Raw genomic sequence first — 12822 nt, 5'->3', positions numbered from 1 at the left:
TTTATGTACTTTATATTATTTAAAAAAAATGTTTTAATTATAATAATTATAATATTAAAATGTGAAATAATAATATGAAAAATAGAATAGAAATTTTATAGGAAAAAATAGAATAGAATGTTTGTAGAAAGAAAAAACAAATCATAGAAAAGAAAGTGTTAATTTTTTTGAAATTTATTTATTAAAAAAAAATTTAAAAATAAAAATAAAAATTATATATATATATATATATATATATATATATATATATAATTTATATTGTTCAAAAATAAATATTTTAATTCTAATAATTTGAATATTAAAATTTGAAATAATAAGGAGAAATAAAGAATACAAAGTTTATAGAAAAATTAGAATAGAAAGTTTGTCAAATAGAAAAATAGAATAGAAAGTTTGTGGAAGGAAAAAAATAATAGAATTTTTTAAGGAAAAACTAGAATAGAAAGTTGGTAGATTTTTCATGTAACAATATCAAAAATTGGAATGAAAAGTTTATGATTGTTTATTAGTTAAATAATTAGAATGAAAAAGAGAAAAAATAATATAAGATACTTTATAAATAAAAAAAGAGTAAAAATAATAATAGAAAGTTCTTTATAAATCATATTTTAAAAAATATTTTTAGTTTACATTTAACTATTTTATTTTAATATTTTATCTTCTCGTTATTAATTTTGTGTATTTGTGTATCTTTCTAAAATATTAATAATTTCAACGTTTCTTTTATTACTATTGATTGATATAAGAATATTTATAATCAATCTTAAAATAAAATTTTTATATAAGTGAAAATTTTGGAAAATTTAAATTTATTCTAATAATATTAAATTTTTATATGTAATGTATATTTCAAAATAATATTTTAATTTTAATCATTAAAATATTATAATTTGAAATAATATAGGGAAAAATATAATAGAAAATTTATAAAAAGAAATAGAATAGAAAGCTTGTAATTTTTTATAAAGTTTTTAGAAGGAAAAAATAGAATAGAAATTTTGTAGAAAGAAAAAATAGCATATAAAGTTTGTAGAAGTAAAAAAATAGAGTACATAGATTTTTTATTTAAAGTAAATAAAAGAGGAGAAATTATTTTCATGTGAAAATATTAAAAAAGAAAAACAAGTCTATGATTTTGGAAACAAACTGAAAAAATAATAAAAGGTTCTTTATAAATCAAATTCGAAAAGTATTTATAATTAAAAAAGTTAATGTTTAGTTTAGATTTTACTATAATTATAATTTTTTTTCATCTTCTATTACTATTAATGTTTTTTAATTTATTTTTGAATTTATAGTTGTACAATATGTAGAATATGAAGATGATAATTGTATATCATCAAAATTGGTGCATTGAATTGACTTGATGTATATATTAGAATGTTAACGTTTCTATTGTAAGCTCAATGTCAAATCAAAATTTCTATAGGCTAATGTTGCATGCACAAAAGTGGCTAGGCTTAACGGCCACACTCTGGAACCATCGACTACTAGTGGCTAGGAGTGGACCTAGCCACACCTAGCTAGTAGCTTGGGCCACTCTTATGCATTGGTCTCATGGTATTGGTTAAGAGTGGCTGGGCCCACTCCTAACCACTATTAGTCAATGGTTCCAATTAAGCCGCTCTCATGCTACTATTTAGAACCCTCTCCATGTCATCTTAAAACAAAAACTATAATGAAACCTACTAAAAATTTATTATATCTACTTGTACACAAATTTTCACTAATCACTTTTTAATCATAAACCTTCAAAATTCTCACAAACTTTAACCATACTTAAAATCTAATGAAACATAAAGGTTCCAAATTAAAACCTCCAGCGCGATTACAGAGTCTAAACAAATTCAAGGTATCTGTTAATAAATTTGGGTCTTTCACCATCATACATAAAAACTATATCTGCCTTATCCAAATAAGGGAAGTTTCATCATTCTGAAATCTTCAGAGTTTCATTACAAAAGTTCAAAAGAATGTGCATAAATCTCCAATTCATACAAATTCAAAGCATTATATCATAATTCTTTTGATATCGAACTGACTGTGCACAGTGTTAGCCGCTGAATCTGGCAAGACCTCAACGCGAACTCCCAGCGACTTGCAAATTTCAACGATCATCTTATTGTTGAAATCTTCAACACCCATCTTTTTGGGGGTATTTTTAATTCTCAACTGAGCAAGACTGAACATCATATTCACATATGAATCTCTCACTTTGGCAATCCATGACTTTGCATGAGGATCTTTATCTCCGGATTGATTATATCTCACCTTCACCTTTGTCACAAATTTGATCCTCCAAACATTGAGCCTTCCTCTATTCCCACCCAATTTTATTGCTCTCAATCGCCTTCTTTCTCCATTAAACTTATCAATCCTTTTGTATCTTCGTCTCTTCATGAACCTCTTCACAGACAGAGAAAGCCCAGTTATATCAGAAATGGCCGCCATTTTTGACAAATGGGAAGAACTATTCTGATTATCTGTGATAAAGTTTTCTGAATCTCTGAGTATTTATTGAAGTAGAGTCAAACGTGCCGTTAGAAATAGGAATAGTCAGATAAGAGCGACCTCGTCAGAACTAATTCATTCAATAAAATAGACAATTATTGCATGAGATATGCTCTTTTGTATTTTGCATTTGCAATTGCATTACAATCATGGGGAGTTGTAATGGAGATTCAAACCGACAAACTTGTGGACCAAAATCTTTTATTTTCAGTCAAATGTAGCGTGGCATTAACTTTCTATAAATTATTGCCGGCTTTGATGAAGAAAACGATCGTCTGGTGATGTGCCAAATTCGTATATTTTAATTTGTGAGACGAGCAAAACTTAAAAAGTACTGGATGACTAGTGAAATTGAAGAGTTAAATATGATTGGTATAAGCGTGAGCTATTAAACTAGCAATTGCACATTGGTGTGCAATGGATATAAGGAAATGAAGAAATGATCACTTTAAAGGATCATAAATCATAGTTTTACATGACTTTTACATAATTTTTACTTTTCAAATCTGATGTACTACTATGAATCTTTATCATCAAACTGGTGGTTTGTCTTATTGTATCTTTCTAGAATAAATTATGCGGGTTCATTTGGTTGCTGGAATAGGGCTGGAATAGGACGAGAAAATTAGAATATGTTTTATATTCATTGTTTGGTATGTTCAATTAGAATTGGGAATAGGAAGACATATTCCAATTTTGCCCCTAAAATGGGCATATGTCTATGCCAAAAAATCCTTGTTACTGGAATAGGCCATTCCTATTCCTAATCTGATTTTTTCAAATTACATAATCTTTTCAAATTACATAATATTTTCAAAACTGTTATCATTGTGCGCGTATAATATTTTCTAGTATTATTGTGGGGACTAATTTTTGTGTGATTTTGTATATAAATGAACATATTTCACTAGTTTAATGTGTTTTTTTAAATTTAAATTTTTAAATTTTTTTAAAAATATTTAATTTTTGACATTTTTTCAAAACATTTTTTAAACATTTTTTTAAATAATTTTATTATTAAATCTATTTGTTTTAAAAAATGAATGATATTTCTCATTAACTTCAATGAATAAAATAAAAATGAAAATAAATTATATTTCTCATTCACTTCAATGAATGAAATAAAAATGAAAATAAATTAACCTTTTACCATTATTGAAAATATTAACCAAAAAATAATAAATTAATTTTTTTTAAAGGGAAATATTTAAAAAAATACAAAACTTAACCTTATTCTTATTCCAATTTTGTACAACCAAACAATGGATTAACATATTTCCAATCGAATTCTAGGTGAACCAATCAGGATTGGAATTGCCTTTTTCTATTTCCATTCTCCATTCCCATTCCATTTTTCTATTCTAATTTTCAATTCCTATGCTAGCAACCAAATGGGCCCTGCATGTCTATGCTAGCCTTCAAGAAGACCTCGTATAATTGGGCATGGATGTCCTTACATATTGTGCACTCAATGAAAAAGTGCCATTTAGTCTCAATCACACCTTTTTCATACAACCTACAAATCCTATTCTCGTATTCCTCTTTACACATTTTCCATCTACTTGTCTCACATCTGAGATGATGTGAGCTTGTCCTCAATTGAGCCACTAACACTCTAGCTTTACCTTTAATAGTTGACCTTAGCTAAGCTTTATCCCCATGTTCCCAACATGGCAACTGGACATTTTGATATAATGTGTCTTTTTTGACCCATATTATGGAACCACATGGAAGTTTAAAATTTCCTTAAGATGAACTTCTTTATTTCCACATTGATATTATGACAATCTTGTAGCTTGATGTTCCACATGCTCAACCACTTAATGTTTTGTTTCAACCAACTCTGCTTTGTACTCCCATTAACATTCATGTTGTCAATCAGTGTAAAAAAGATGAGCTATTAAACTAGCAATTGCACATTGGTGTGCATTGGATGTAAGGAAATGAATAAACAGATAAATATTTTAGATCATCACTTTAAAGGATCATGAATCATAGTCTTACACAATTTCTACTTTTCAAATCTGATTTACTACTATGAACCTTTATACCATCAAATGATTTGTTTGCCTCATCATATCCTTCTAGAATCAACTATGCATATTTATGCCAACCTTCAGGAAGACTTCTTATTGGGCATGTATGTCCTTATATATCGTGCACTCAATGAGAAAGTGTCATTCAATCTCAATCATAACTTTTTCATACAACCTGCAAATCTTATTCTCCTACTCCTATTTATGAATTTTCCATCTACTTGTCTCACATTTGAGATGATGTGAGCTTGTCCTCAATTGAGTCACTAACACCCTAGCCTTACCTTTAATAGTTGACCTTGGAACTGGAAATTTTGATATAATGTGTCCTTTTCAAACCATATTATGTAACCACATGGTAGTTTGAAATTTTCCCACAATGAATTTATTTATTTCCACATTGATATTATGACAATATTTTAGCTTGATACTCCACATGCTCAAAGACTTAATGTTTGATTTCAACCAAGTTTTATTCCTACAAGACCCAAATTCATCATTATTTTGGGCTAACATTGGTTTATCATTTAAAACCATTTTAAAATATGTCACGTTATCATTGTCTTTCATTTCATATATGTCATCATTGCATGTTGTACCATTTACACAAATAATTAACTTTTGATCCATCCTAAATTAGTACTATTTCAACTTTGTTTATTACTAATATCATATTAAAATTTGATTATCCTTGACATTTTAAATACTATTTAGAAACAAGATGCATCCATGCATAACACATCAAATACATGTATATCCATTATCCATCATGTACATAAAATATCACATAGAATCATAATTTATAATTATTGCATTATACATTTCCTAACATCAATATACAATAGGCATCATAACATGAAGTCATTCATAAAATATGTGTGAAATAAATAAAATCATATCATCACATAATATAGAAACATAAAGCATGTATAAAATGAAATATATCAATGATCATGTCATAAACATCTTGCATATGTCTATATCATTTATAAATCAATATAAATAGACATAAATAATCATCAAATGCCAATATCCATCATATAGAGCTCGTGCATCATTAAAATCATACAAAGTGTTTAATGCCCAATAGCTAATGATATCATAAGTATAATAATAAAATGTATTAAGTCCCTTGTGTCAGTCCATCATACAAGTCCATGTTAAAGTGTATACAAAAGGATAGATAGCACTGCCACCTAACTTTGTATGTGATTGTCTATAGGATATAATGAAAGGTCCCACATCCTTTGCCCCATCTATACTCGCATTTGGGTTGGGAGGTCCAGATACAACACCACCACTCTCACCCTATGGCTGAGTTGCTGACCTATTTGCATAGGAGCTCTCTCTAAAGCTCCCAATCCATTGATTCCTAGGAACTTCCTAATGATATGTGTCCTTCCAATAGGCGACCTCCCTACTAACTCTCAACATCATCCTCAGACTATGTGCATGCGGACCCAAAGTCTATGTACTCTCAAACTCCTCCAAAATATCCTTTGACTCTCATAGTCCCTTGATTGTAGTCTCTCTCTCTCTCTCTCTCTAAATTTTTCCACCAACTTTCTCTCATGACACTTAATCCTCCACTCTAACTCTAGAACTCTATCCAGCTAAATCTATGTGGCCTCAATCTCATCTAGTGTGCCCTTTGTATAAGACTCCTCCTCTTAGTCATGCTACTAAATATAGGGATCCTCCCTTCTTATATTCATATCATGAGGTAAGTCCTGCACTGGGGCATCATTTTCTGGCCTCTTTTCCAGCTCACATCCACCATCCTCACACCCTCTCCCTCTCTCTGTGGTCAATGTCCCTAAGCATTTTCTAGTCTCTCCACCTCTCTTTGTCTCTACAAAAGAGGAGTCTATCTTTGTACATCAAACTTGGTCATGTGCCTCATCTGATCCTCACTCTTGTCTCTCATCTCTCCCATCTTCTCCTCTATTACCATCGTCATTGCCATCATCACCATCTCCTCTACCCCACCTCTATATAGAGTTGGTGCATGATTTCCTCCACCTCATTAGCTCCTTGTCCATCTTCTCTTGTCACTCTAGTCCACTAGAGGTAGCTCACTAGGAGAAGAGATCCTAAGAATCAAATTTTCTTGTAGATATCTATCATACTCATTAGTCTCAATAGTATGCTTGGATCCAAAATATCCCTCCTCATGGTCCATGCCTAAAATTGCATCTATAGGAACTCTTATCTAGTAATGTCATATAAGTCCATAGGTGCCCAATTTTTTCTCTCTCGATGAGTAAAAAGAACACTTGTAACTCCCTGGGGCATCCCATGGATGTGTCTAAACTATCATAGAACTTGACCAACTAACTATCTCTCTAGAATGTGGTAAGTACTCCTAATTGACCATCTTCTCTAAAAGAAGTAACCCAACTTCCACTTATCATTCCATACCTTGTGTTCCAAGTATGACCTCCATATTATTGTATCCAATGTGTCTAGTACATATCACAAGCTCTCTAGATGTCCCAAATTATGTTGAGACTGAATAGATGCATATAAGTAGATGTAGGCCTTTCCAGGATCGCTAAATATCCTAGAAATGCGATGTGCCAATGTAATATGCTCCTACACCCAAATGTGAAGAAATGTAACCCTGAAGTAAAATGATTATCTTCTGTAAGAAACCACCCGATGTAGATCATGATAAAGGTGCACTAACATGCATACACCGCAAGAAAATTGGGTACCCTCCTCCAATATCCTCTACAATTTCTACCCTATCCAACTAGGAATCCATGTGACCTATTAAGATATGTTTGTGTTGCATATTTAAGTGATCTCTCATTATATATTCTACCTATGATTTTATAAAGAGAAAATCTTATAATACTTTAGATGTATGGACATTAAAAAAATGGTATGTGCAAGATCATGGGGGGTCAAAAAATGGCGATGTGAAAAAAATACAAGTCTTAAAAAATCCAAAAGTGCTTTACAATTCGTCTTACCTTTTTCCCCCCAATCCTGATACTGACGAAAAAATATATTACCAAGCCTTATCAAGTACCTGAAACCTATGCATACAAATTCAAAACCCTAACATAATTCCATACTTTTCTCTAATTTCTCATATCTTTCTTGGCCTCCATATCAAGTATACGATCTCATTTTTGACATACGATCTAGGTTTTATGTATTCTCATCATTTTCTCATATGTGTGTTGATTTCTTATTGTTTTTATTTGTTTCTATTTTTATATATATTGAAATTTAGGGTTTTTAATAAAAATATGTTTTTTTAGTTTGTTTAATAAAATATCAATTTAATTTGTAATTTTATATTTATTTGCAATATAACCAGGCATGGATGACACCAACCAACTTGTGAATGTTTCCCTGCTAAACAATGATCCCAAAAATAGTGCACAACCAACTCCAAATGATCCACGACCATCTCTAAATGATCTGCTACCCCATCAAAACCCTCTTCACATTGAAGATTTGATTTAAGACAACCTAAACCAATTGAGGGCTGTCCAAAAGTCATATACTAATACCATTGCATTGTCTCTCATGCTATCCACCCTAAATATCATTATATATAATATTGAGACACAGAATGAGTAGCATAATGTTGCTCTTCATTGGCATGAGCAAATGCATGCCTAGTTTGATGACAGGTTTGTAACCCTTAACATTACCAAAAAAGAAATAGGTGACCTATTTTTGAACCCTAAGATTGCTATAAAAGTTGAACCTAAGAAACCCAAATTATCCATAAAATGGTGCACCAATGAGGTCATTTGTACTTAGTTTTGGGATTGTTGGTGGATGGTTTTTGACAAACCATTACACAATAATATGGAGGTGCCCATTTACTTCTTTAGAAAATTGTATGCTGAGTTTGTGAAAGGACACAAAGTGAATTACTGGAGCATGAGGCTCAACATGGTCATAGGAGGAGGAGCTTCACAAGATAGACCATTTTTCCCAGCAGTAGAAAGCCACCACATATGTCTTGCAACTAATATCTCCCCCCTCCCCTAGCCCAACATCCTAATGTCATCATGGAGGCTAGCTTAGATTCTATTAGACCCATTCATAGATTGAATAGTCTACGAGTCACCCAAAATAGGTTAGTGTTTCCTCCTCGTGCTAATGATATTGGCAGTAGTACATCAGCCAATAGCTCAAATGTTTGTGTGCCCCATACTTGCATTATGTGCAACAATATTTTCATGTGTCCCTTGAGTGACTTCGAGTTTCAATTTGTTGTTAGGGGGGAGGATACAACAAACATGGCTATAGAGACTACCATAACTCCTACAAGAGATGAGGAGGGGTAGACAAAGCCATGGAATTATTTTATTGTTATAATCTTTGTAACAAAAGACTTGCAGGGTTTACTTTAGTGGGAAAAATTCACCAAATGACAAATCTCACTCATCAGGGACCTTGAATTTGGCAATTTTTTTGCACTTTTGGAGTGGCGACGTCACCCACAATTTATGAAAATTGGGTCCCATGCTTAGAGGAATCATCAATAAGGATACATAATCAATTTTATTTTGACAATGACTTCGCCAATGGAATCTAATATTTCCACATAGTAAATTAAATATTTTCACTCACAATTTCTGAGGCATGTCTTAATAGATGGTCACATTCACCAGTCTGTAATAAAACTTTAAGTGGGGTTATATGTAAAGTACATAGATTTGACAAGTGTCTCTATTCTAGAGACTTTCTAAGGAAATTTTTATCCTTCTAATCTTGGGCCCGAAATAGATTATATTGTGGACAAGTGTCATTATTTCAGAAATTATCTCTAAAACTTCTTGTACTTTTAACTTTTTAGCCTGAAATAGGATTTATACCATTCATTTAGGATCATCTAATGGTCATTAAAAAGGATTATTTTATCTTGGATGATACAAGTTTATGATTTCTAGATATTTTTACTTTTGGTTGTGATTTACTAAAATAATTAAAGATTTGCCACAGTTTACAAAATTTTCATATGACGGAAAAAATTGACAATAAAATTAAATTTTTTCCTATTTTGAAAATAGAAATTGCTAATACAAATTAAAATTCCCCCCCTAAAATAATGTTGGATTTGCCACGATTTTATAGATTTTTTCAAAGGGGAGTTTCTTAACTTTATCCCTACAAAAGAGGCCATGGTGGAGTTGACCAAAAATATATGAGTAGGAAGTGTTGAGTTGGATAGGGATTTAGATAGGGAAACACATAGAAGGGGGAGATAAGAGCGTGGAGGAAGAGAAACAACCCAATAGAGGCTAGGGGGCACATAAATGAGACAAAAATTGGTGTGAAGTTGTGCAAGGAGGTGAAGATAGAGAGTTGCATTTTTAAAGTGTGAGAGAGTTTGGGTAGATTTTGTATAGGAATACAGTTAAACCTTATATAGCAAGAAATGTCGTTGAGAGGCTATGAATGTAAATTGTTATGATTTGATTTTTGTTTCTTGCAATCTAAGTTCAAAGGTTCTCTATTCATATTATGTTTAAGATAGAGAGGTTCTCGCTCAGATTGGAATTAAGAAGTGTGAGGAAAGATGAGAGATTATGATCCCATAACTTACATCATGAAAGGGGGAAGATGAAAGTGGTCGATAGAGAGGTTGAGGAGAGAGAGAGTGATGCTAGAGAAAGAGCGTATAAGAGCTAGATATAAGTCATTGGAGATTTTGAGGACAACGATGATGTACATGTAGAAATGAGTATATCATCATTTGTCAAGTAGAGACTAGGGAAAATGGGGACATGATCTTGCAGTTGGATAGAGGTACTGATAAGAGAAAAGTTTGTAAGTAGGCCAAAGAAGGGATGAGTTGTGTATAAGACTAAGAGTGTATCATAGTAAAGATAAAATGAACACTAGAAAGGAAATTCAACTCAAAACATTTTTAAACTAAAGAAGTGGAATCTATGCCGCATCAAATTCAATATTTTTTTCTAATTAGAACTAAAGGGACCTCTTCCCCAACATGATTGACAATACTAACCAAATAGAAATTTAATCCTATATGACAAGGGTCATAACACCGCAATGTTAATCATCACACTATACCAATAGCAACACATCAAACTCAATACCTTATAAGAGTTATAAAGCTGAGTAAATCGATATTATTATGCATCACATTCAATTTCCAAACATTACATTTAGTTTTAAATTATCTGCTCCCACAGCTGCGATTAAAAAAACAAATCTTTGCATTATCATGATAACTAGAAATGCTCCATCATACATCTTCGTCCATTCTGATGTGTGAGTTCAGATTTTTGGGTAAAACAAATGAAAATAAGCCCACATATTTCTGGAATTCTGATGAAAGAATTCCAGGGAGAAAATAAACCTTCCATACACAAATATGCAGAGTATATAAACCTCCCACATGCATTCTCAAACCAATTTTACTCGTTATTTCATGTTAAGGATTGTTTTGATTTTCTCTGCAAAAGTTTTTGCCAAGTGTGGCTATTTGTACAATTCTGAAGTGCAATTTCATTTCCTTGTTTGTTGTTCCAGTCAGAGTCAATGAAAACATGGAGATTATTCCAAACACAAAAACAATGTATGCCAGATATGCTTTGATTCTTATAAGCGATTCATTTGGCATAAGAATCACGATATTAATTATAGAAGAGTGGCAAACTTTACGTTGATACTCAATGCTCATACTACTCTTCAATCTAAGATATTTAAAGCAAGTTTGTAATTTGAATGCCTATTTTGTTTATGAGATTAGAGTTACTGACTTCCCACCATTTCTCTATTTCTAAGGTTTTAATGAAGGACAAGTACCTAAAAGACAAATATGTGAAGAAATCTTAACAGAGTGATTTATCTTTTTCAAGAATTAGAAATAATTTTTTAAGTTTGAATATTATTTATATGCATGTTTGTGAGTTTTTAAATATTCTGAGATATACAATTATTTATAATTTTTATAAATTTGAATTTATAAGGTGTATAACGATGAAATTAGTTTATTCGTGTAAATTTTCATTTACTTGTGATTTCATTTTGGAAAAAATATTATTGCAATTACATAGCAATCAATGGTGTCATCTTTTATAAACTTGTGATTACACTCTAATTCTTCACATATCTCCATCTACTTATCCCTATCTAGATAATCTTATTGCATCCATTTATGCATGTGTTCATATTCCACATCTATGTTTGGGCCAAAGAACTTTGTAGTAGCCATATCAACATTTTTATATTTTTACTTTTTAATATTCTTCAGATTTGTTTATTTTTAGGCCCTTAAAATATGTTGAATTCAACCATTTTTTAAGATTCTTTATAATATACAAATAAATTCAACTTGAATTACAACTTAAAAAAAAAAAAAAAAAACAGAAACATATCATGTTATTGTTTATAAATATGTAGACCCAAAAACTATATTTAACTTCCTATACTTTCCTTATTTTAAAATATCTACCAATTCAGAAAGAATATCATATTGAATCATAATGAAAGTAATATATTAATTTAGATATTTAGACACTACAACACCAAAAAAATGAACAAGGAAACAATATTACCATCCACAGTCAAATACAATTTTTGATATGAAAACATTATCTCAAATAATATGTTTTCATTTTATTGAATTCACTAAATATTATATAAAACCTTCAAGATTATGCTTTTAATGTGTAGTCTAAGCTAAACATATATTTCCTACTTATATCTTTTTTTTAAAATATCCTAGCTCTTTTAGTGGTTGCTATGCCAGACCAATGACATGTAACTAGTCAATACGAATATTATAATGTGCACTTTTATTCATTATAATTATTCACTTGTAGATGTTGGTGGAGACATGATATTCTAGAATACACTTGTACTAAAGAAAGGAAGCATTGTAGGAGTAAGTGCATTACCAACAATATGAAGGTCATTGATGTTTAATTTTCAAATAACAAGGAGAATGCTATAGAATACTAGGAAACATAAGGAACAATTAATAGTGGGTTATAATTGTATGGTGAAATAAAAGAGAACTATTCATGCATTTTTAAAAAGTTGAGAGGCTATACAATTGTAATGAAGGTTAGTACTATGTACAATAATAGCTATCATGATTATTGGTGTAGTAGAGAGTGATACCGAGATGAGAAGAGTGAATATAAGTGGTGACGAGCATATTTTTTGTTGACATGGGTGAATTTCATGGGTATTATAACTCATTGTTTGATAGTTCTATCTAGATGGATGAGTAGTGATTATAGATCTAGTTTTAGATTATGGAGGTTCATGA

At 30.8% G+C, this 12822-nt stretch overlaps 1 protein-coding gene across 1 annotated transcript; it reads right to left on the bottom strand.

Moving 5' to 3' along the window:
- Positions 1-2010: 2010 nt before the first annotated feature.
- LOC149571505 (uncharacterized) lies at positions 2011-2451 on the bottom strand. Its single transcript, XM_089815701.1, has one exon. The coding sequence runs from the start codon at positions 2449-2451 to the stop codon at positions 2011-2013; it is 441 nt and encodes a 146-aa protein (XP_089671827.1).
- Between the last annotated feature and the right edge of the window lie 10371 nt (positions 2452-12822).

Source organism: Cupressus sempervirens, chromosome 2 (genome assembly GCF_028749045.1).
Source record: "Cupressus sempervirens isolate cs-2001-9-10 chromosome 2, ASM2874904v1, whole genome shotgun sequence".
Taxonomy (NCBI): Eukaryota; Viridiplantae; Streptophyta; class Pinopsida; order Cupressales; family Cupressaceae; genus Cupressus; species Cupressus sempervirens.
The sequence above is the reverse complement of the archived record's forward strand: the minus strand, read 5'-3'. Positions and strand labels throughout refer to the sequence as shown.